This window comes from Rhincodon typus, chromosome 2, assembly GCF_021869965.1.
Source record: "Rhincodon typus isolate 14 chromosome 2, sRhiTyp1.1, whole genome shotgun sequence".
NCBI classification, from domain to species: Eukaryota; Metazoa; Chordata; class Chondrichthyes; order Orectolobiformes; family Rhincodontidae; genus Rhincodon; species Rhincodon typus.
In genome coordinates, this window is record NC_063333.1 from 43,041,655 (window position 1) to 43,066,842 (window position 25,188).

At 38.7% G+C, this 25,188-nt stretch overlaps 1 protein-coding gene across 1 annotated transcript in view; it reads left to right on the plus strand.

Annotated features, from left to right (window-relative positions):
• cubn (cubilin (intrinsic factor-cobalamin receptor)) overlaps positions 1 to 25,188 on the plus strand; it is a 266,050-nt gene that overhangs the window by 48,195 nt on the left and 192,667 nt on the right. The window contains exons 12-17 of the mRNA XM_048606979.1: positions 1,102 to 1,327; positions 2,484 to 2,614; positions 12,780 to 12,966; positions 15,736 to 15,896; positions 17,465 to 17,646; positions 23,058 to 23,214. Coding sequence (XP_048462936.1) covers positions 1,102 to 1,327; positions 2,484 to 2,614; positions 12,780 to 12,966; positions 15,736 to 15,896; positions 17,465 to 17,646; positions 23,058 to 23,214 — 1,044 coding nt within the window. The remainder of the gene's footprint in view (positions 1 to 1,101; positions 1,328 to 2,483; positions 2,615 to 12,779; positions 12,967 to 15,735; positions 15,897 to 17,464; positions 17,647 to 23,057; positions 23,215 to 25,188) is intronic.

Sequence of the window (25,188 nt, forward strand, 5' to 3'; positions counted from 1 at the left end):
ATTATGGGTGTGGGCTAAATCCAGAGGTTATGTAGTTCAAATCCCATGACAGTAAGTTGTGAATTCAATAAATTTACTCATTAATAATAGAAAATTGGTGATGAAAGCTGTTGACTGTGCTGCAGGGAAGGAAGTCTGACCACTCCAATTCTGTCTAATCTACAAATCGTGCCAGTTTCACACTTCATGGTTGACTCTCAATGCCCTCAGGCCAACAAGGGATTGGCAATAAATGTGGACTTGCTCATATTTCCCACAACCAGAGAATGGACAGTATAGTTCTGCAGGTGAGAGGAACTGGCCAATTGTCAGGATATTGCATTGCTGATGAACAGAAATTACGGAATTTATATGAATTAGTATGCTGGATTTGACATTCTAATTAATCTCATGCTCATGAGCTCATTTCTCCATATTGCATAGTTAATATATTCCATAGGCTGAAGTTGGATTCCAAATTTTTTTTAAAGTAATGTCATTATTAAACTGACTTGTTTGAGAATGTGTGAATGTTAATTGCATTTTGCTTCTTCAATTGACATTTTCGGATGTGGAAAGCACCATTTTATTCATATTGATCAGCACTTTTAACAATCAGAAAAGCAGCATTGTAAGTTTTATAATATGAGCCTTACAGTGGTAACGTATCTGGAAATGTTAAGTGCTAATGTGGCGGTGTTGTAGTGTCCCTACCTCTGAACTATGAGGCCTGGGTTCAAGACCCAGAGGAGTGTAATAACATATCTGAGCCCCTTGATCTAGAAGGTATCTATGGGAGGACCTTGCAGTCTATAAATATACAGGCTTCTATTATATTAGATTATAAACATTAATTGTTTCATCTACAACATGAAATGTCTGTGTACCCTGAAATTTGCAGAGAACCTGCTGTGTCTAAGGGGTCTGATGTAAACTCTTGTATAAATGGATTAGTAGAATCACTTTCTGCTGTTGGATCCTTATTGGTTTATTTGAAATAAAATGAACATTTTATTTAAAGAAAGTGATAGAATGAATTGACAGGACTAAGAATGTAAAAGTACTTTTATGATTCAGTCTCCCCTGTTGGAACAATCAATGAAAAAATAATTTTCTTTGTAGGATGTACTGAACTTCTGACAAAACCAGTAGGTACCATTTCTAGCCCTGGATATCCGACAGATTATCCACACGGTGCCAAATGCATCTGGTATATCTCAGTTCAGCCTGGAAATGTCATTCGTCTCACATTCGATTTCTTTGATCTTGAATATCACATGAACTGCACCAAGGATTATGTCGAAGTGTATGATAATGGTCCCATTATTTCTGGCAGACTAATAGGAAGGTAAGAAATGATAAACTTTTAAGTTTTGTGCCTGGTGTCCCTAATAATTAATCACATTCCCTGAGTATTCAACATTGCTAAATGCCTCTAAAACAGAGATGTTATTATTTAGCATCTGTCAGCATGGTACTAAATTGTGAATTATTAGCTAATCAATTTAGGGATATACTGATATGCTGTCATTATCCAATTCTATTTGTGACAGAGTCTAAGTGAAGGAAAACTTTTATAATCCAATTCTTCTGAACATACAAGTCTCAAAACAATTGATTTAACCTCCTCACTCATTTTAAAGGGCAGCTGGCCTCAGCATATCTCACCCAAATAATTTATTTGGCAATGGTAAGATTGTAGGGGTCAAGATGGGGAGGTATGAAATTTGTTAGGCAATTTTATCAGACATGGACCGGAAATCTTCCATGTGAATAAAAAAAAATCTGTACTTGTCTACCTCTATGGCTGTCTTATCAGGAGCGATGGAGAATCTAGAAATAGTTAGTAAATGTAATTACATGTAGGCAAAATAAAAAAGGCAATAAGCCATAGAATTCTTTTTGATGCTTAGTTTATATTGTATCTTGCTTTACCATTAAACGGAAATTCTATTCTTGATTGGCTATTAAGACATCAGAAAACAGCATTCATAGTTATATAATAATGAATGTAATGGGCAGGAACTTCAGCAAGTTATGTAAGGAAGCAACTAACCAGATTGCTGTTTGCCTTTCAAATTTGTTTCAATTACTCAGGGTAAAAAGACTATTTCTGGGAGAATGGAACAGTCTCTCCTCACAGTTAATAACTGTCACTTGTAATTGATTTACATAAGACAAAATCCTTTAGTGTTCGTCATGTGAGTTTTAAACTGGTTTCCAGAGCTCTTTTTTTGGTAAAGGCTTGCTTGCCTTGAATGAACTTCCACAAAAAAGCGTGGAAACTTGCATTTTGCCATTTGTGACATAACACATTTTTGATCTTGTGTGTTTTCCCAATAGCCACCAACACTCTATATGTTCACATTGTATACTGAAAAAAAAACCTTCTGTGTGATTATGGAAAATACAACTATTATTGGTTTTAAAGTGACATGTTTGCTTTAATTGTTGAAGAAAGCTAACATTCTTGATAGTAAAGTCAACATTTTCACATACTGTAGGTTCTGCGGAAGGTCTGTTCCTCCTTCTGTGACCAGCAGTGGCAGTTTGATGAGCCTTCTGTTTGTGTCTGATTCAAGCATAGCCTTTCAGGGATTCGCAGCAAGTTATGATTCTCTTGATGCTTCCTCAGGTATGTTGTTACACTGTAGAATATTTCCTAAATATTGTAATAATGAACAGCATGGTGATGGTACAGATAATGCTGTTATGTTTCTTTAAACTTGAATACCCTGCACCTGACAGTTGTAACTACATTTTTCTTGCTTTGGCTGTGTTTTGATATTTAATATTGGCATACCATGTATTAAATCGTGGGAAATGTTGAAATGGGGATACAGATGAGGGAAATGGGGTAGGGATTTCTTCTGTCAGAGGCTAACTGATCTATGGACTTCTCTTCCCCAGAGCACAGTCGAGGCTCAGTCATTGAATATAATCAAAGCTGAGTTAGAGAGATTTTTGATGTGCAAGGGAGTCAAAGCTTAAAGGCAGCAGCCGGAAATTGGATTCAATGTCACAATCAGAACAGACATCATTTTCTCCAATGATGGAGTAGGCCAAGTGGTCAAATGGCCTGCTCCTCTTGGTTTTTTATGTTTTTATGTTAAGCACCATACAATCTACCCCACTCAAGAGATCAAACCCACAGCAATGTCTTATCTACATGTTTATGATTAGTACAGAAGTGATAACAAGTTTCTGACATCATCTAACAGAAATATTGGAGTCATAGAGTCATAGAGATGTACAGCACAGAAGCAGACCCTTTGGTCCAATTCATCCAGGCCAACCAGATATCCGAGATAAATCTAGTCCCATTTGCCAACATTTGGCCCATATCCCTCTAAACTCTTCCTATTCATATACCCATCCAGATGCCTGTTAAATGTTGTAATTATGCCAATCTCCACCACTTCCTCTGGCAGCTCATTCCATACACGCACTAGCCTCTGTATGAAAATGTTGCTCCTTAGGTCCCTTTTATATCTTTCCTCTCTCACCTTAAACCTATGGCATCTAGTTTTGGACTCCAGACCTTGCCTATTTACTCTATCCATGCCCCTCATGATATTATAAACCTCTATAAGGTCACCTCTCAACCTCTGACACTCCAGGGAATATAGCCCCAACCTATTAAGCCTCTCCCTATAGCTCAAACCATCCAACCCTGGCAACATCATTGTAAATCTTTTCTGAACCCTTTCTAGTTTCACAACATCCTTCCTATTAGCAGGGAGACCAGAACTGCACGCAGTATTCCAATAATGGTCTAACCAATGTCCTGTACAACCACAATATGACCTCCCAACTCTGATACTCAATGCACTGACTAATGAATGTAAACATACCAAATACATCCTCTACTATCCTGTCTACCTGCAATTCCACTTTCAAGGAATTATGAATCTGCACTCCAAACTCCCTTTGTTCAGCAACACTCCCCATGACCTTACCATTAAGCGTATAAGTCTTACCCTGATTTTGCCTTTCCAAAATGCAGCATGTCACATACCTCCATCTGCAGATATAGTCTTTTCTAGAAAAGGCTAATTGAGTAGTGGCACCCACAATTGGTGTGATCTGAATGCTGTTTACAGAGGGAGTCAAGGGTTATGGGTGTATACAGGAAAATGGAGATGAGCCCACAACAGATCAGCCATAATATGACCAAATAGTGGAGCAGGCTGAAAGACCAAATGATGTAGAACATAGAACATAGAACATAGAACATAGAACATTACAGCGCAGTACAGGCCCTTCGGCCCTCGATGTTGCGCCGACCTGTGAAACCAATCTGAAGCCCATCTAACCTAAACTATTCTTGCTCCTAAGTCCTATGTTCTTTTAATCTCTTTTGCTGTAAAGGTAAAACAAACTGAATCATTATTGAATTTTATTACTACTGTTCAGCAATATATGTGGGATGTCATCATCAACACTGAGAGGGATCTGAAAACAGGATGCACTTCTTCACTCAAACAGTAATGGAAATCTGGAAACCTTTGATCAAACTGCTCTGGATTTTGGGTCAATTGAAATGTTATGGGTACCAAAGGAGATAGTCAAGGGTGGATAAACAGAATTAAGGTGCATATTAGCCATGATACATGAACATTTGGATGGACATGATATATAACTGACAAAACTCATGTTACCTACTTCATCTCTAGCACATAGAGAAAGGAACTGTATTTGGCTATACCATTACAGAAACAATAGAGATTTACACGTGTGAGACTCAGCATGATAAACAAATACAGGAAGAGGCATACGGAGAATATCTTGCTCTTGACAATAGAAGAGGGAAATCAAATACCTCAGCACTCACCACAGAAGAAGGTTTGCATGCAACCAAAGATTTTTAACCAAAAATTTAACAGATTCAAGTATTGCTGAAATAAGGCACATTTTGATTTTCGTCTTGCACTCATCAAAACAATTTGCTAGAATATCGATACAGAAAAGACCAATATTTACTTTGTAAGAGAGGAGAGGGCTGATTGGTTGGTAAGTGGACACTGATTAGTAGAGGCATGGCCATGGAGAATGCAGCAGCTAATGATGATTGACTATCAATTACCAAGCTTTATTTAGATTTCAAATCTGGCAAGTTGACTTTGATTGTTCAGCAACACCAATTGTCCACCATTAACTTTGATTTTGCAGTTGGACAAGATTTACTGGATTATCATGACTGCATGAATAATTACACCGACAACCAATTTAGGATTGTTAATTGGGTTTGCAGTATGGCTCATTTGCATGAAATAGAAGCTATATTCATTAATACACAGAGCCTTGTTGATTGCAGACAGAATGGGATGTGCATCTATTGAATCTGTTTCAACTGAAAATATAGGTGACAGTCATTTGCTAGTTCATTTATCAGGGTAATGTCTTGAGCAATCAGACCTGGTCTGCCTGATTTGAAATCTAGAAAATTTCTAATCAACTTGTTCAGTGATGTTATTACACAACTCTGGAACAGATGGGAATTGAACCCAGGCCTTCTGGCTTAGAGATACACCACTACACGACATGAACCCTCTCTACTTTGAAATCTAAACAAAGCCTGGACATTAACTGTCAGTCATCATTAATAGCTACATTCTCTGTAGGAATGCCTCTGCCAATGAGAATCTATTGCCAACCTCTCAACCCTCTCCTCTCATACATTATAGGTGTTGTTTTTCCCCATTATTGTATTCTTGTGAATTGTTCAGACGAGCACAATATGAAGATCTTTGATAAAATGTGTCTTTTTTCAGCAATGTTCAGGTTCTGTTCTACTAAATGATTATTTCATTCATGTATGTTGAGCAGTCATTGTTAGAACTCGATATTTAGAAGTATAGATGTTGCCTTTTATTTGACTTTGAATACAGAACAAAATGGATGTAGAACAGAGTATTCATCACTAATGCATTGATTCTATTAAAATTGTGATAGATCTAAGTAATTATAAATGAAAAACTTTCGTTATGAACATTTTGAGTGCAGAAGTGATTAACAATAGGAACCACAAAAAGTCCCCCACATTTCCACTTATTTCTTTGCAGCTGTGTTATACTGTCCTCTTAGTGATGACAAAGCAGAAAGCTTCCTCCAGTGGATATGCCAAAACCAAAACCTGCATCCATTACGATTACTTTATTAAGTCATGTCAGCAAAGTTGCCCTGAGGTGGTATTTGTAGTAGCAGTGACAGATGCTACAGTGTGTAAGCTTGAAATTTTCTATAGGCTGAGAGTACGAAGAATTAAATCATGATAAGAGTTTCTTTTTGCCCAAGAGTTAAACTAATATCTGTATGTAACTGCTCTGAAAATAATGGGAGAACAAGTGGGAAGCCATTTTACCAGCATGGCACACTGCAATTTCACACAATTTTTTGAGTTGAAGTAACAGGAGTTTAAGCTTTTAATTTGTTGAGAATTCTGATTTTAAAATGGACAGGATTTTCACCTTTTGAATTGACGTTGATTGTACTTATACCACAAGACCATAAGATATATGAGCAGAATTAGGCTATTCAGCCCATTGAGTCTGCTCCAGAGATTATGACTGATATGTTTCTCAACCCCATTCTCCCGCCTTCTCCACATAACTCTTGATCCCTTTACTAATCAAGAACTTATCTATTTCTGTCTTAAATACACCCAATAGCTTGCCTCTGCAGCCTGCTGTGACAATAAGTTCCACAGATTAACCACCCTCTGGTGAATAAATTCCTCCTCATCTGAGGTCTAAAGCGCCATCCCTTCACTCTGAGGCTGTGCCTTCAGGTCCTAGTTTCTCCTACTACTAGAAACATCATCTCCATATCTTCTCTATCCAGGCTGCTCAATATTCTGTAAGTTTCAATGAGATATCCCATCATCCTTCTAAGCTCCATTGAGCTCAGACCCAGAGCGCTCAATTATTCCTCATATGACAAACCCTTCATCCCTGGGATCATACTTGCAAGCCTTCTCTGGACCCCTTGCAAAGTCAGCACATAATTCCTTAGGTATGGGGCCCAAAATGTTCACAATGTTGCAAATACAGTCTGACTAGAGCCTTATACTGCATCAGCATTGCATCCCTGCTCTTATATTCTAATCATGTTGAAATGAATGCTAACATTGCATTTGGCTTCCTAATTGCTAAGTGAACCTGCATATTAAGCTTAAGAGAACCCTGAACTAGGACTCTTATGTCCTTTTGTGCTTCAGATTTTCAAAGCCTTTCCCCATTTAGAAAATGGACTATGCATGTCTTCTTCCTACCAATGTGCATAACCTCGCACTTTCCAACATTGTATTCTATCTGCCACTTACTAAGTTATAGATGCACAGACAATCTTCAATTTTACCCCTGGCAATGATCCTTATTTTACACAGAATTGAAATAGATTCCAAAGGTGCTAGTAGCTATTTGCCATCTTTGATTAAAAACACCAATTTGGCTGTTTTCCAAACCTATTGTTAGTGATTGCCTTGTAATGATTGTTGATAAACGCAATGTCCTAGTTTCTCTCAGTGTCCTGAGACATAATTGACCTCTAAACTTGAATATTCATTTGAGCCCTTGTAACTTACATATATGTTGAAATGACTTAACTTTAAAAGTTCATGCATGACGTTTGGCAGGGGAGGTCACACATTCATATAAACAGGTCTACTGTCAAGTTTCACAATGAGCATAGTTCTGCAATCTAAAATATCTTGAATTCAAATGAAGGTTTCTTTTGACCTGAAAGCCTTCATTATATCCCTATTGCTATTCAAATTTTTGAAAATGATTTCCTGATGAAGTGAGCCATTTTATTTTGTTTTAGCTTAGTGCTGCCAGTCTCCCTAAGTAAAGGCAAGAGTTATTTTATCAACTAGATTTTAGAGTTGTTTTCCTCAAATTTGGAGGGTCAGTGTGGACTCAATGGACCAAATTTCCCATTTCCACATTATAGGGATTCTATGAGTGTTGATCGCAATTGCTTGTCTTACTGGATTTATATTTTGAAAATGGCATTGTATGCTGCAGTGGCTCAAGCCAGACCTAATTTCCATTGCTTTTCCTAAGATTGTCTTTTTATTAACTGCTTATTTTACTGGCAGAGATACGATGGGCTGAATATACTCTACTGTCCCATAACCTTTGTATAATTCTGTGGTTATTTACAGTAAGAAAGTTGATCAGCATGGGAATTTGTCTGGATAATCTAGTGCCAATTCTAGTCTTGTATAAGGAGAATAAAATGGATAAATACAAGTCACTGCTAGAAATACTGCAACAGCTATTGTTTGGCCAGACATTTGGCCAGACTAAATGTGGAATTTGGCATCTTGACAAATATTTTCAACTTATTAATCACAATTCAGTGGCCCAAACAATAACATGCTGTCCATTATCATTGACTGTACTTGATCACTAATACATTTGGTGTTACCTAAATTAAACGTTTAAGTCTCTTTAAAAGTAAACATCCTTGTTTAAACTGAGTACAATCATATCATTTTCTTCCAAGAGATTTGTACATTTGGTGCAACAATTTGTGCAGTTGTGCTTCCTCTTGAACCCTGTCTGCTCCTTTGGGAGCTGAGCTGGTGGAAGGAATAAATAGAGAGGAAAAATACTGATCTTTAATGCAAGGGACTCTTGGATTGATGTATCATTCAGTGCTGTACCAACAGATGGCCAAGAACTTCTGTCAGTACAGTAATGTGACAGTTTGCTTATACTGCTTCTAAAAGTCACTTTTGAGAGCCTTTTTTTTGGTACATTCTTGTCTCCTCTTGCTAGGAAAGGTTCATTAGGGAGGGTGCCTTGGATTTCACTTTGGCGCTAATATGGATCTCGTGGAATGAGAGTGAGTCTTGATGTATCTTGGGTATGGCTATATGGTCATCTGCCCCACATACACTTTCTGTCATATATCCAGACGTTGAAGCGGGCTAATTAGCAGCTCACATATGTGACAATCTGGCTGGACCACACCATTGCCATTGACTCCTTTTACCAACTTGATGACATTAGACACTCTTCATGGGAAAGCAGAACTTGATGGTCACATTGAGCTCAGTGAGATCGCGTATGATGACCGTGTATGATCTTGTCTGATGTAAATGACAACTGGAACTTCCACATGTTCAAGGAAGATGGCAGAATTCCAAAGCCTTCCTCAATGACCTAAACATGCTGTTGATGGATTTATCCAGTTGAGCTGTCATCTTCAGCTTATTATTTGACATAGCCCCGGTGCCTGCATTAATCCCTCAAGATCCAGAAACAGCACTTTTTAAAGCTAAACTTATAGGGTCGTTTTACAAATAGTTCAATCAGGGGTTGTCACATCCCAGAAATCCAGCTAACACCATTCTTCTTCATGCAATCAACAGATCTTCCTGCTCACTTATGCTTTTCCTTTCATTTGGTATACTCCACTCTGGTTCACTGCCTAAGGGCAAATATCCCTGTGCCCAGGAGAGATTGAGTGACTTCTGTCTGCTCTGAAATGTTGACAAGGCTGTATTCCTTCTTAGTAACATGTAGTGGAGGTAAAAAGAACAAAAAAGGTTATTGTTGCTCTTTTGGTCAGCAGAGTTGCAGTAAAAGAAGAAATATAGGAGTTTCGTTGTTTGCTTTGCTGATAGTTATTACAAACCACAGAAGGAAAAGATTAAAGAGAAGCAGATAATCAACATGAACTTGCAACTAATATGTACCAACTTACTTCCCCAACTCTACATTTTCATCTAGTCTTGATCCATCAAATTTCTCCACCTTTTCCTCATTCATGAGAGATAATGGGAGATATATTTCACGTGTAGCATAGTAGAAAAGTATCAGATATGCGCATACAGCTCTTATTGGGTATAATGATGTATGTGCAACAATTACAATCTGTGAGACTTTTATTAATGTTACCTATGAATGAAAATGTAAGCTGTGAGGAAGGTGCAAGAAGTATTCAAGAGAATAGTTATGGATAAATAACCTTTAACGTTCAGTGATTCAGTGACACAATGTCCATATCAAACAAATGGAGAAATGGTGAAGTACACTTCATCATGAATCAATATGTTCACAACAGGAAGCATGACAGAAAAGACAGAAAATCATATTGCATTTAAGTGACCATAGCGTTTGGTTAGCATTCCAATAGATCTTTTAAATTCAATGACTAAAAGACCACACCATGTCATAAGAATAACATTTCCTACAGTTCTGTTGGGTGTAAGCTGGTAAATATATTTTGCATACGAGTCTTGTGTCTTGCAAAAACTGGCTTTCAATCATTAATCATCAGGATTGAAATGTCAGGGCGGGGCACAAAATGGAGCCTAGAATTCATTGTTTCACTTTTGTCCTTATATGTAAAACAATTTTAGAATTGGTCAGATGAGCATTTTGGGTGTGGCCAAGTGAACTGCCAAGTGTTTTCAGGTCTTATACTGTGTACATTCTCATGAACATTCTTAATGCATACGGAGACTACACTAAACAGATTTACCATGCACTTCAAGTAAATAGATAACAACTAAGATAAGCTTAAGTGATTGTTTATTTTTAATATTTTCTGAAAGTAGCAAAACTAATTTTTAAATATTGTTGTAAAATAGTTTCAAAGTCTCTAAAGTGTTGGTCTGAATTTGAGGCCTCAGAATGTGAATCAAAAGGAAAATATTAAAAATGAGTTTTGAGATAGTTGATATATTTTATGTTTGGAATGGAGACACCCTGAAAATATGCTATGACTAACTGGAAGAACTTAGGAGACAGCTTCTGTTATGGTCTATTTGGTGTTTTAGTAACAAAGGCGGCATTTACTGTAATTTCTGTGGGTCTGTTGAAACAGGATTATTATTGGCATAACAAATATGTGCCAACTATCTTTTTGATTTCACATCAAACACAAAGCTCAAAAACCATTATGGTCTGATCCGTTGCAAATCAGCTGCAAGCAATATAACAAAAAGAAGCAGATGAGAGCACTGAGAGGCTGGGTACTTACGGGAAAAACAGCGTTAAACTCTTGCAATGGAATCAGATTGACCAAACAGTTATGGCAGTTCCCTTAGTATAGCAGTGGCTCTTGTTTCACAGAAAGAATTTTATCAGTAGTCGGGAACAATGGTTAACACTGACCATTATTAATATCTTCATTAATGGGTGCAAATTTTGACATTTGGATACAGTGGACAACTTCCAAGTAGAAGCTCATGCAGTGACTCATAAAGTTTTTTCCTAAACTATGCACTAAACTGCAGGAAAAGTTCTGGCATCCTGTGCACATTATGATTTTATGGTTTCATGCTTCCAGAACTGCACAAAAGTGCTTTGTGCTCCGTTTGCACTGTTGGCTGATATTCCAGAGCTTAATGAAAGGCAGCAGGATAAAATCACACAATTTGTGGCCACAGTCTGGATTGGTTTGATTTTCCATTGCAAAAAATGCACAGCAAAAGGATTCTTTTTCTTTCATTTCTAAATGTGTGCACAATGATATAAAACAGCCAACATATATTCAGAGTTTCATGTGACTAGTAACTGTACAACAGTTAACATGTTGCTGGATTTGGACATATAAAAGTAAAATGTGTGAGTTCTGAGTTGTGTTGAACATGGTCTGTTGAAGCAGAAAGTCTTTCTTCAGTACAGCAATGAAAGCAATCCAAATGATCAAATAAAGCTATCTGTAAAAGCTGAATATAATGAGACAGTAAATCATGATTTAACTTTTAAAGTCAAACATAAATTGAAGAGAAAATTGCTTACAGGTTCTATTATGAAATACTAATCGTTACAAATGAGGCAGTGATCAAATATCCTCATTGGTGCACACTCAAAGCCATTTTAAAAATGCAGGAATCTGTTCATGTTAGGCTGGCATCAACAGATTTAAGTAAGAATTTCTACTTGTTCTTAAGAGATATGGAATCTCTTACAGTGTCTGATGCCACTGTACCTAGTGGGGTAAGAAAAGGTGGGACCAAGTTGGTGACCTCAACTGTTAGAACTCCCACTCTTCTTGCCTCGCCAATATTAGAGTTAGGATTGCAAATAGTCATATACCTGGTGAAATAATGTGAACAATTTTGATATGGAGCAGCATCAATGCATGGGTGACAATTAAGTGGGGAGGGCTTCCCAGCATGTTGCTTTTGTGAGATTGACAAGTTTAACTTTATGCCTTGTTAAGAATTAAAAGCAGTCTTGAATGGAACATCTATTAAATAGGCATCAGTATAAATATACATAATTTTTTTTGACTTGTGCGAAAATCAAGTTCTGGGTTCCTGACAGGAAAACCATTCTCAAAGTTAAGTGAGGTGTAGTTTGCAAGCTGAAGTGCTACAAGATTGTGAATCCTATGCTACAGGACTGAAAAGATGCCATCATCTCAATTTACATTACACAATTTCTCACAGTAGTTGTGATGCAGTAGATTTAAAGAATATGACTATCAATCCTGTTTTCCCAGCATTGACTGAATCAAAACAGTCCACTGTGGGGTTCGATCAAATGATATTTCCAAACTATGGTCAACATTTTCCATCTCATTCGAATTGGTAACATTCTGAATATATTATCACTTGAGCATCATGACAGTAAGATAATTTGAAAGGGCTGTCCATAGTTTCAAGGATTAAATAGCTATAGGTTACTGCGCATAAAGAGGCCATTCAGCCCATTGTGTCTGTGGGGGATTATTAATTATGTTTCTCTATCCCATAGTTGATGGTTAGATTAAACTACACAACAGTGCAGTAATATACAAACTTATGTTACAGTAATCATTTTTCTTTCACATAGTATGTCGAGAAGAATTCTTCGAATTAATTGGTACATTAACCTCTCCAAACTATCCAAATGGCTACTCTCGTAATCAAGAGTGCATCTACACAATCAATGTGGAAAACAACAAGCAAATTCTGCTCAACTTTACTCACTTTCAGTTAGATGGATATCAAACCTGTACTTCTGGCTATGTTGAAATTAGGTAGGTGTCTTTATTGCCTTGATTAAGCAATTAGATATTCCAATTCCATACACTCTTCAAAGGGTCAGCTGGATGTTAATTTAGTAATGATTAGGAAATGATGTGTGATGTAGAGTTCAGTTTCTTTGGATCAATAAATGTATTCAACATGAAAATAAGTGATGCAAACTTTATGCTATACTTTCTACATAGATCGCAAGGGCAAGAATTTCTGTTTCAAATGAAACTATTAAGGTTGGAATTTGGCTAACAAGGCACATAGTTCCAGACCCAGCTCAATAATAAGTGCCCATGTGATTTTCACATCACAGAAATATGTGTGATGAAGTTAAATTTACTGACTGCAGCGCTTAGAAGAGACCAGGAGGAGTGATGGTTAGTGTCTGGGGATGGGGGAATGGTTTTGAATGCCATGGGCTGGTTATAAGGCCTGTTTTGGTTTCTGGACCTTTACCCTCATACCTTCATCTACTTCCCCGAGGTCCATTATACATTGCATGCCAATCCAATGCCAATTCATGCCCCCAATAAACCCCCATGACTTCTACTTCCTCCTCGTGGCACACAATTCCTCCTAGTTTCATGTTAGCAAAATTGAAAATATTACATTTGATTCTGTCATCCAAATCATTGATATATGTTTGAATAGCTGGGGTCCAAGTACAAATCCCTGATGTGCCCCATTATTCACTGCTTTCCACTCCAGAAAAGATCATCTCTTGACACTGTTTGTTAATCAATTCTCAATCCATGCCAGCACATTTCCTCCAATCCCGCATGATTTTATCTTGCACACTAACCTCTTTTGTGGAACTTTAATCAAAAGCTTTCTGAAGATCCAAATGCAGCTCATCGACTGTTTCTCCCTTATCTATTCTAAAATTTACTCCAGTAGATTTGTCAAACACAATTTCCCTCTCATATTGACTTTGACCAATCCCATTGATATTTTTGAAGTTGATGTTAACACATCCTTCATAATAGGCTCTAGCATTTTAGTAATATCTTATCTTAAGTTCTTTTGAATCTGCTTCCATTATCTTTACATGCAATCATAATGACCTTCCTCACTTATTATGCAATTAAAAGATCACCAGGATCATTTATGCAATGAAATCCTGATTTCCATAACTTTATGACACCCTTGTCTGCTTTACAACAGCCCTTTATCCATGCAAGAGAATCGAGTCATAAGTGTTGCCTAGAATCTACAGCATTGAAACTATCTTTCTCATACAAACCTTCTTCAATCATATTTCGGTCATTATTAAATGGCTCGGTCACCTGATTTCTGCCATGGGTATTCATCTTGTCGTATCATCAATGAATTTTTGAAGAGGTAGGACAAGTAGAATTATGCAAGAGAATAATTCCTGAAACAGCAATTGCACCTTGGAATGCATTTTATTGCAAAGCCTGCCCTGATTTGAGATTTTGAGTCTCTACCATGTGCTGGCACCTCAATTCCTGTGTCCTTTATTAAAAAGTGTATAATCTGTCTGCATTTCAAGAAGCTGCTATAATAAATAAAATTATAAAACTATGAGCATGATTGCAAGAGTTACTGAGTACCAAATTGTAAAAAAAGTGAAAGAAAGTTTTTGTTCAAAGGGAAAATTGCTGATATTTGACTTGGAGAGATAGATTTTCTTAGGGGAAGATTCATCACTAAAAGGGGTTTTGATTGGATTTCCACATGGGTTCTGTATTTCGTTATTATTCAAAGTCAAAGTCTGATAAAGGTGTTTGAAACTCATATCCTGTCTCCATCTCAATATTATTATTCATGTGACAGCCCCATTGCACTGATGTCACGCACCCTGTAGGTGAAGACAAGGTATTCCACTCTAGCTTTTGGATGGAACAGATGGATCTGTACCAACTCCCTAAGGTCCAATTATGCCTATCCAAACTTACTTGTACTTATTACTATCATGCTACTGTTATCTAAGAACAATACTTCTTTATCTACTCTTAAGACGGTCTATCCACTATCACTAACAACTAGATGGGCCTAAGACTAGCAAAGACAAAGGTGGGAGCAAACTACCTCCAACAAGTTCACCTGGGAAAACATCCCTGTTTTGATAGTCCCTGTCACAACCATAACTGATGTGGAATATAAGGAAAACTGCTGACTTCTCTTTAACTAACTTCCTACAGCTTTTTATAAACCTTGGAGTGGGGGGATGATGGGAAGTGGTTTCACTCCAATGTTCTGGGCAGTGATCAGATTGTAAACTTTCATGTATATTAACTCTTTAATTTCTCACAATTATACTCAACCTTTTGAGTATGTTAGCAGCAGGAAATGTAATTACACATTTCTTTAATATCTAGACCTGATTCTACAGATTTCTTTTGTGGCAGGATGGCTATCGTTTTCCATGTAAACATGAGTGCTTCCATCCACAAAATGATCTCTCAGTGTAATTATCACTCAGTACAAATATTACCCCAAATCTCCAAAAGCTGACATGATATGCTTAAAAGCTACAGTACCGAATATGTTTGCATTTCACGTGTTTGTGTGGGATCTTTGAAATGAAACTTAATTGTTGAAACTGTAAAGTATTCATTTTTATTTACTTGCTTACATTGCAGATAATGTTGCATTGAGAATAGAAGATACTACTGAATTTTGTTAGCATTTGTTAGCAAAACATTAAGCACTCCATACAAAAACGCATTCATTCTTGTAGATGCCCAAATGTGTAACATTTGAGATCAAAGGGTTCTTAACCTGAAATAACCACTTGTTTATTTCAGAAATGGTGGATATGAAACCTCCCCCTTTGTCGGACAGTATTGTGGATCAAAAGCCCCACCACTTATCACATCCCACAGCAATCAGCTATGGATTAAATTTAAATCAGATAACACTCTTCAATATCGTGTATTTAAGGCTCATTGGGATGGCACTACCACAGGTAATAGCATCACGTGAAAAGAAGCATATCAAACATTAATTTCAGATTGATAGAATTGCTTTAGTTTGGGCAAAGGGGTATGCCTTATTTATATGCAATTTGAATGACAAAGCACAAAAGAATCAAACATTTTCACAAACCTCTTGTGTAGGATGTTTCAGCATTTTGAACCAATGAAGATACATAAAGGTTTGGATGAGGTATGAACTGTCACTAATCAGCCCAGGTCCAGGTCTTGTCAAAAGCAAGTATGAATTGCTTCCTTATCTGATAATTTGTGAATTAAGATGAAGGTTATGTAATTAGTGAATAGCCCCACTACTACATTACGGATGGAGATAAAGTAGTTGAAGATGGTTGAAGATGTTGCTACCCCCAAGTTTGTAGACACCTTGCACTTTTAGATGATGGTGAGCACGAATTTGAGAAGTGCAGTTGAGAAGCCATTATAGCTTGCTGCAACGCATTCTGTGGAAAGCACACATTACAAATACAGTATGATGATGGTGTAGGACGTGAATGTTGTACTCTTTGCTAAGTGCTGATCAAGTGGACTAGTGCTGACATGTATGGATGTGCTATTTGTACCCATATTTCTGAAATGGCTCACAATTATTGATGTATTTAAGATTTGTATACATGCAAGGCATAAATGAGAAATCTGATTTTAAATTCGTCTACTCAACCTCGTCAGAATACTCAGTTGTTGCACTACCCAGGGCAAAATCAAAGAATTATTACAGTCCAGAAGGAGACCATTCAATCCACCATATATGTGCTAACTCACCACACAAGTTACTTGGCTTATCTTTGGATTTTTTTAAACAAAGTTGTAATATTTACAATTTTTCAGTCCTGTGGCACCATCCTGGAGTCTAAGGAAGGCTGAAAAATTTATTGCCAGTGCCTCTGCAATTTCCATTCTCACTTCCTTCTATTTCCTTAGATGCGCCTCATCCAGTCCCAGTACTTTGTCAACAAGTACAGACACTTTAATCATCACCACAATAGGGAAATAAAGTACAAGACCAAGGAGGTTATGTTAGAATTAGGTTCCATTATAACTACTCCATAATTTTTGCATATCTGTAATTTCTTTGTTTTGTTTGTTCCTCAACATCCTTCTCACTAGTTGGTGGCCTATAAACAGCATTGAGCAATGCAATCACATCTTTTTTATTTCTTAGCAATTGTGAATTGGGAAGACCTTGGAGTGAAGGGATGACCCTACAGAACAGAAATGAGGAGGAATTTCTTCAGGTGGCGAATCTGTGGAACTCATTACTGCAGAAGGCTGCAGAGGCCAAGTCACTGAGTGCCTTTAAGACAGGGATAGATAGGTTCTTGATTAGCAGGGGGATCAATGGTGACAGGGAGAAAACAGGAGAATGGGGTCGAGAAACATATCAGCCACGATTGAATGGCAGAGCAGACTCAATGGGCTGAATGGCCTAATTCTGCTCCTATAGCTTAAGGTCTTTCTAAGACATTCACTTTCTCCAGCACTGCAAAGCACTCATTAATCACTAACATAAATGGAGTAGGATTTATATATTTTTTTTCTTCAGGTTGTGGTGGGACTCTTACAACGTCAACAGGGAGTTTTACCTCACCCAACTATCCAATGCCATATTCACACAATGCAGAATGCTACTGGCTGATTCAAACGAGTGCAGGTAGTGTGATTGAACTGCAATTTGAACAATTTCATTTGAACTCCAGCGCTGGATGCAATTATGATTACCTAGCTGTACGTATAATCTTGTTGACATTTTTCTTGAAAAACTATGATATATTTAAATTACTATTTCAAGGAATTTTAATATCCAATTTAGGATAGATAGACATCGTGTGAGGCATTGAAAGTTGTCATAGATAAATCCAATTCTGAACTTTAAATGAGGGGGAAGGAGGTTTTTATTAAATAATTTTGTTTTTATTATTATTAAGCAGTATTTTTAAAAGGTATTTGTAAACTATTAAAGACTCTAAACATTTTGAGAGTCAAATTGTATTTTTACAATTACTTAAAATTGTATAATCTGTGTATCTTGCAGCTCAACATTCTATTCATATTACTAATTGTGAATGTTCTGTAATGTTATAGAATTTCCCAGAGTTAATATGGGAAGGAATCAGTTTCCATTGCACAACAGAAATAAATGATGTTTTCTCCCAGTGGATACATTTTTATATAAGTGAATACAAATACATTTCCTGATTATGGTTGTAATGGTTTCAAGGAGGTTTTAGGCAGACCTAATTTTCAGAGATCATCCTATTATCCCAATTATGTGTAGCTACAGGTGCAAATTTGGACTTATGCAAAAGCAGGCTGATGCTGCAATGCCAAAATTGCACATAAATAACATGCAAATTCACGGTGGCAAGAGATTATTGGAGAAAGGTGAGAAAACTTGTGATGGTCTTTACAATGACTCAGAAGATATCTCAACACACTAATAGTCTTTCCCAAGTGAGGGGATTAATCACTGACCGGCAAAATTGATGGCAAAAATACAAGTAAAACGTCTTAGGCAAGTGACAGAACCGTTCAACATCCGGTCGCTGTTTGATGGCAACTGCATTGGGTACTTGGAAAGATGGATATCATGCATTCTAGTAATGGCGCAATTCTAATAAGTCTACAAGAAGATGGAATCCAGTTTAGTCACAGTAAATGGTTACCAGGAGGGCAAAAGAAATGCTTCAAGGATGTTCTTCTTAAAGTCTCTCCAAGAAAATATAATATACTCACTGACATGTGGAAATTTCTAACTCAGAGCTGTACAAAACAGAGAGGAAGTATTTGCAAAGGTGCCAACCATTATCAGCATCTTCCATAGGTTCACTTGGAGGTCAAGCACTAACAATGGAAGAAACATATGAAAACCCAAGTATCTCATCTACTCACGTCTTCAAACTCCATCTGCCCTACCTGCAGCAGGGTGTTCGGATCCAGCATCTGACCATTTAGTCACCTCAGGATCCACAGCACTACAATGGATCATCCTCAATCCAGAAGGCTGCCCAAGAGAAGAAAAAGATTATTGTCCCTATGCAGGAGTACAGTTTATAAGATAATAGGGATGGCCTCTCTAGAATTGTTAATATATTCCTGTGGGTACTCATACAGCCCCTGGATTTTTCATGCTGTGTATTTTCTTCATGCAATGCAGACATCCCTGTAAATCCACCACTTAATGTGAGTTAATAATCACTGGGGAAAAGTTGGATTGGAAATTCTTATAGGGCTTTTTATCATGGCCTAGATGACTTCTCGTGGACAATGTACCTAATTGTATCCCCTGGTTCTAAACTCCTCAACCAAGGGTAACACCTTACCTGCATCTATCCTGTCTATCTGTTTCAGTATTTTGTCTGTTCTGATGAGATGACCTCACATTCTTCAAATTTTGGAGAATATAGGCTCAGTTTGCCCAATCTCACTTTATAGTACAGTCTTGTCATCCTGAGGATAAGCCTGCTAAACCTTTTTTGCTTTCTGTCTATGGTAATAATATCCTTCTTAAGATAAAGGGACCAAAACCGAGTGTAGTACATCAGGTGTAATCCAACCAAGTTTCCATACAATTGAAACAAGATTTCACTACTCCAGTACTCGAATCCTCTTGGGATCAAGACTAACTCAACATTAGCCTTCCTACTTGCCTGCTGTATGTGAAATTAGCCATTGTGGATTACTCATGACAGCACCCAAGAACCTTTGTAAATCTACACTTTCCACCTCTTACTACTTAAGACACATTATGCATTTTGCTTTTTCTTCAGAAGTGGATTCACATTTTTCCACATTATATTCAATCTCTATGTTAATGTTCATGTAACGTTTATCCAGGTCCTCCTGAAACTTTGCATCTTCCTCAGAGTACACATTCCATTCTCGCTATATGTCATCTGGGAACTTGGAAATATCATGCTTGGTTCCCATGTCCAAATCCTTGACATGTATTGTGTACAGCTGGAACCCAAATCCTGATCCTTCTGGTACCCCACTTTTAAGTCCAGAAGAAAGAGGGACAAGAGTGGGCTGTTTGACTCTCAAACCTACCCTGACATTCAACAGGTCATTGCTGATCGGACATTCCTCACTTCCACTTTCCTGCCCTTTCACCATAACCCTTGATACCTCGCCTAATCAAGAATCTATCATTCTCAGCTTTAAACATACACAATGATTCTGCCCCCAGCTCTCTGTGGTAAGGAGTTCCAAAGACTGTCCACCCTCTGAGAGAAGAAATTACTCATCTACTGTGGGGCTGAAGATCTAGTGGCATTATCGCTAGATTTTTATTCTGTAGATGAAGGTAATGTTCTGGGGATTTGGGTCCGAATCCCACCATGGCACACGGTGGAATTTGAATTCAATAAAAATCTGAAGTTAAGAGTCTAATAATGACCATGAAACCATTGTCAATTGTCAGGAAAAACCAAAAGGATTCACTAATGTCCTTTGGGGAAGGAAACTGCTATCCTTACTGTTGTGTAGAGTAATTGGAAAGCAGGAAGTTAGAACTTGTTTGTAAAAACGATAGGGGGAAGAGTGCTTAGTCCCTTTAAGAGGTGATGTGCTTTTCTAAGCTCGGACATTTAGACAAAAATGTCTGCAAGTGGCTGCAGATGTATAGACCGTTCTGAAATTGAAACATATGCATCAATGGCTGTGTCGTCAGAAATCGAGGCTTGTTCTGATGTTAAGGCAACTAGCCTGAATATCAGCCAATTAATTTAAACCAGACACTTAGAGAGCGAAAGTCAATTGAATTTAAACCTGATTGTGTTGACAAGCTGGGACCAATCCTATTATAAGAAAGTTGACAGGTCATCAAGGGTAAATGAGACGAGGGTTTTTTAAAAAATCAGGGTGACAGCAATCTACCATCAGAAGAGTAAAGCTCTGGCTCTCACAGAAATTTTTAAGCTCTGATTAAGCAACATCTAAAAGGTATCATGGCAATCTTAGCTAATATTCCTAACATCAGAATTCGATGGACAGAGGTGTTTCAGACACCAGAATTCGACAGAGAAAGGCATTCCTGGCTGAGGATCAGCGGAGAGAGCACAGAGCATTCTGGAAGACACATCCTGACTGTAGTCTTGAGATTCTAAGTTTTAATTTTTTTTATTACTTTGGTTTATATAAGTGCGACTTGTATTTATTGGAATAAATAACATTAGAATTTTGTTTCATTAGGGAATAGTTAGTAGTTAAGGTGGAATTGTCCAGTTTGTTAATATTTCTTTTAATTTGGTCACCGTTAGAGTTAGATGAATAAATTGTTACTTGTTGATTACAGAGTGACTGTCAAGAGTTCATTTCATTTAAAATCCCCTTCGTAACAGATTATGAGGCAAGGCAAGCTTCTCTGGGTGTTTTGGTTTTAATTATCAGAGGACTTCAAACTCCTCTCCGTAACACTTACCTGGTTTGGTCTACATGTGACTTCAAACCCACAGCAATCTGATTGACTCTCAGATCTTCCCTAGATAATTAAGAAAGGGGAATAAATTCTGGCCTAGCCAGCAATGCCCACATCCTGTGAACGAATAATAAATAAAACTCAGTCTTAAATTGGCGCACCTTTATGCTGAGACTATGCTTCTGGTCCTGAAATCTCCCATGAGGGGAAACATCCTCTCAACATTTAATTCGTCAAGCCCTTTAAGAATCCTATATGTTTCAATGAGATCACTTGTCATTCTTCTAAATCCAATAAGGAAAGTCCCAACTGCCAACATGTGAACGTCTCATTATTCCTACTTCCTCTTTTCTGCCAGTACATTACCGCATACCCTATATGCTTTCATTTCATTCACCAACCTTTTGTGGGGATATTACCATTAGCCTTCTGAAAATCCAAATTTACTACCTCCATCAACTTCCCTTTACCAATTCTGCTAGTAACATCCTCAAAAAACTTCAACAGGTTGATCAATTACAATTTCTCATTCAGAAATCCCTGTTGACTGCACCCAATCAGATTATTATTTAAAAGAGTCCATTTATCATATTGTTTCTAGAGTTTTTTTTTATCATTTTCTCTATTGCTGATAAAGGTTAACTGGCCCATAACTCCCCGTTTTCTCTCTCTCTCTTTTTTCTTAAATACTGGGCTGACATTTACTGCACCTCAATCTGCAGGAACCATTTCAGAATCTACAGAACTTTGGAAGATGCTAATCAATGCATACACTATCTCCACAGATTCTTTTATCACTATTCTGGGCTGTAGAATATCAGGTCAATCTTCAGTTCCATAACCACCTTACAAAGACTAATTTCCTTCAATTCCTCATTCTCCCTAGTCTATTAGATCCCTGACTCTGGAGTTTGTTTTGTACTTTTCTCGAGGAAGACTGACATAGAATGTCATTTAGCTTTTCAGACATTTCTCTATGTACCATTACAAATTTGCTTGATGCCATGTAAACGGACCCCTGTTCATGTTAGCCGAAATGTTGATTTTCACATACCATAGAAGACTTGCAAGTCTATTTTTATATTTTTGCTACTTATATACATATTCTATTCTTCCTTTCTTTATCAGTTTCTTGGCCCTCCTTCCCCATGTCTGAAAATTCACCAAGTACTCATGTTGACTGCTATTTCTGGCAACGTTATAAGCCTTTACTTCTAATCTTTTGTATTATCCTGAACTTCCTTAGTTAGCTATGGCTAACAACCTTTTTGTGAGGTTTACCCACTTTGAAGGAATGTACAGTGACTGCAAACAATGTAAATGTTTTTCAAAGACGATCAATTGCCGATGTAGCATTTTATTTTTTCATGTATTTTCCCAACCCACTTCAGTCAATTTGCTCCTTGTACCTTGACAATGTCTTTTGATTAAATAGAACATGCTTGCTTCAGATTGAACTATTTCACTTTCAAACATAATGTCAAATTAGGTGATATTATGGTCGCCCATCCCTAAAGGTTAATTTACAACCAGGCTGGTAATAAAGGTAAGAGATAACAAGGTGTAGAGCTGGATGAACACAGCAGGCCAAGCAGATGCTGCTTGGCTTCTACACCTTGTTATCTCAGATTCTCCAGCATCTGCAGTTCCTACTATCTCTGGTAATAAAGGTAATGTGAGTAAAATACATAGATCATATATACCTCTGTTTCTCTTCTAGATTTATAATGGAAACAACAGTAATTCCCAGCTTCTGGCCAAATTATGTGGTCATCAGATGTCAGCACCTATTCGCTCTTCTGGAAATAATATGTACATAAAACTCCGAACTGATAGCTCAGTAACAGCAGGAGGATTTTTTGCTAAATATGCACACAGTAAGTAACCCAATCCACAGCAAAATTTTTTTGAACCAAAATGGCCATGTTTATTCATCATTATCTAAAATCAGCAGTTTTTTCCTGCAAATGTTTCAGCACAAGCTATTTTCAGTCACAAGCACTGTAAGTGGTAGCCAATTCATTCCTCTTTGACAACAGGGTGCAGAGCTGGATGAACACAGCAGGCCAAGCAGCATTATAGGAGCAGTAAGGCTGACGTTTTGGGCCCAGACCCTTCATCAGAAATGGGGGAAGGGAAGGGGGTTCTGAAATAAATAGGGAGAGAGGGGGAGGCGGATAGAAGATGAATAGAGGAGAAGATAGGTGGAGAGGAAATAGAAAGGTCAAAGAGGCGGGGATGGAGCCAGTAAAGGTGAGTGTAGATGGGGAGGTAGGGAGGGGATAGGTCAGTCCAGGGAGGACGGACAGGTCAAGGGGGCAGGATGAGGTTAGTAGGTAGGAGATGGGGGTGCGGCTTGAGGTGGGAAGAGGGGATAGGTGGGAGGAAGAACAGGTTAGGGAGGCGGGGATGAGCTGGGCTGGTTTTGGGATGCGGTAGGGGGAGGGGAGATTTTGAAGCTTGTGAAATCCACATTGATACCATTGGGCTGCAGGGTTCCCAAGCGGAATATGAGTTGCTGTTCCTGCAACCTTCAGGTGGCATCGTTGTGGCACTGCAGGAGGCCCAGGATGGACATGTCGTTTGAGGAATGGGAGGGGGAGTTGAAATGGTTCGCGACTGGGAGGTGCAGTTGTTTATTGCGAACTGAGCGTAGGTGTTCTGCAAAGCGGTCCCCAAGCCTCCGCTTGGTTTCCCCGATGTAGAGGAGGCCACAACGGGTACAGCAGATACAGTATACCACATTAGCAGATATGCAGGTGAACATCTGCTTGATGTGGAAAGTCTTCTTGGGGCCTGGGATGGGGGTGAGGGGGGAGGTGTGGGGGCAGGTGTAGCACTTCCTGCAGTTGCAGGGAGAGAGTGGTCCCTCCGGAAAGCAGATAAGGGTGGGGAGGGAAAAACGTCTTTGGTGGTGGGGTCGGATTGCAGATGGTGGAAGTGTCAGAGGATGATGCGTTGGATCCGGAGGTTGGTGGGGTGGTACATGAGGACGAGGGGGATTCTTCTTTGGTTCTTATTGCGGGGACGGGGTGTGAGGGATGAGTTGCGGGAAATGCGGGAGATACGGTCGAGGGCGTTCTCGACCACTGAGGGGGGGAAGTTGCGGTCCTTGAAAAACGAGGACATCTGAGATGGACGGGAGTGGAATGCCTCATCCTGGGAGCTGATGCGGCGGAGGCGAAGGAATTGGGAATAGGGAATGGCAATTTTGCAGGAAGGTGGGTGGGAGGAGGTGTATTCTAGGTAGCTGTGGGAGTCGGTGGGCTTGAAATGGATATCGGTTTCTGGGTGGTTGCCCGAGATGGAGTCAGAGAGGTCCAGGAAGGTGAGAGAGGTGTTAGAGATGGTCCAGATGAACTTAAGGTTAGGGTGGAAGGTGTTGGTGAAGTGGATGAACTGTTCGAGCTCCTCGTGGGAGCACGAGCTGGCGCTGATACAGTCATCAATGTACCACACTCCCCTCCAGCCCCACCACACCCTGTACTTTTCCCTGCAACCGCAGGAAGTGCTACACCTGCCCCCATACCTCCTCCCTCACCCCCATCCCAGGCCCCAAGAAGACTTTCCACATCAAGCAGATGTTCACCTGCACATCTGCCAATGTGGTATACTGCATCCGCTGTACCCGGTGTGGCTTCCTCTACATCGGGGAAACCAAGCGGAGGCTCGGGGACCGCTTTGCAGAACACCTACGCTCGGTTCGCAATAAACAACTGCACCTCCCAGTCGCGAACCATTTCCACTCCCCCTCCCATTCCTCAGACGACGTGTCCATCCTGGGCCTCCTGCAGTGCCACAACAATGCCACCCGAAGGTTGCAGGAACAGCAACTCATATTCCACTTGGGA